Source organism: Perkinsus marinus (genome assembly GCF_000006405.1).
Source record: "Perkinsus marinus ATCC 50983 genomic scaffold scf_1104296957170, whole genome shotgun sequence".
Classification (NCBI taxonomy): Eukaryota; Perkinsozoa; order Perkinsida; family Perkinsidae; genus Perkinsus; species Perkinsus marinus.
The window spans coordinates 83,560-84,608 of NW_003207229.1; the positions used below are offsets into that span (position 1 = coordinate 83,560).

At 48.6% G+C, this 1,049-nt stretch overlaps 1 protein-coding gene across 1 annotated transcript; it reads right to left on the reverse strand.

Annotated features, from left to right (window-relative positions):
* Positions 1–402: 402 nt before the first annotated feature.
* Positions 403–740, reverse strand: Pmar_PMAR003987 (hypothetical protein; the record flags this gene model as incomplete). The annotated part of the gene is made up of 3 exons (XM_002774902.1): positions 403–499; positions 536–595; positions 649–740. The coding sequence occupies 3 exons, from the start codon at positions 738–740 to the stop codon at positions 403–405; spliced, it is 249 nt and encodes an 82-aa protein (XP_002774948.1).
* Positions 741–1,049: the final 309 nt, after the last annotated feature.

Below are 1,049 nucleotides of genomic sequence, written 5' to 3' on the forward strand. Positions count from 1 at the left end.
GGCCGCCTGAGTGGATGACAACTTTCGAAATTGAGACCTGCAATGACGACTACTTGTCCCTGTTTGAAAGCGTAAAATTCGGAACGTCTACCTTTTCGTGCGCGTACATCGTATCTGGAGAAGAAATAGTGGCTCGGTTGATAGGAATATCCCGGACGACACAGAGAAACTACATGTGATTTGAAGGAGTCTGGTAGCCAGAATGGTCGGCTCACCTCCTCGTATCAGGGGCCGCGATTCGAGACAGCGAAGGTCAACACTTCCATTCCGACCCGCCCACTTACATGCTCTTGTCTTCTCTGTCCATAGGGTCCATCGTTATTTTTTCACAGATATTGACAGCTCCTTGGCACAAACCTGCAAGGAACAGAGCATGATTGTCGAAGGTGCTCGACTTAGCGGTTATCCACCGGGCTTAGCAGGCTTTCCAGGCCCATTAGAATTGCACTTGTCGACTGCTGCTTCACACTTCGTCAAGCCAGTCTTCATTATATCGAGCCTGGGAAAACTATACTATCAACGCACAGTGTGGAACCAGGACTCCTTCTGAGGTAGAATTTTCCGTTCCTTGGCCATCACGTAAGCTCCGTGATATCTGGCAAGAAGAGCCAGTCAACAATGTCAACTCGGAATGAATGGATTGCTCACATCTCGTACGGTCCAACTACACCAGCAGACATCATCACTCCTCTCAAATCGATCTTGGGATCAAGCTTTCGCAGGATGCCCTCTCCCAACATTGCAACGAAGAGAGCTGCAGGATGGTATCACGCGCAATATTAGCTCGGCGTGCATACCAGACGCTGATGTCCCGACGAGGTGTACATTCCTGTTCAAGTGAGGGTATTTCTTGAATAACTGGCCGCTCAAGATGACCCTGTGGAGGACTATTGTGATGAATATATTCTCTGATCTGAAGAATGCTCACATGTTGTTGATAAACTTCTCTAAGTTGATCTCTATCTGACCCAGGCTAAACCCGGTAGGTCCAGGCGCATCGATCCAAATGCTGTTTGCTTGCTTAGTCCACGAGTATCTAACGCCGAACG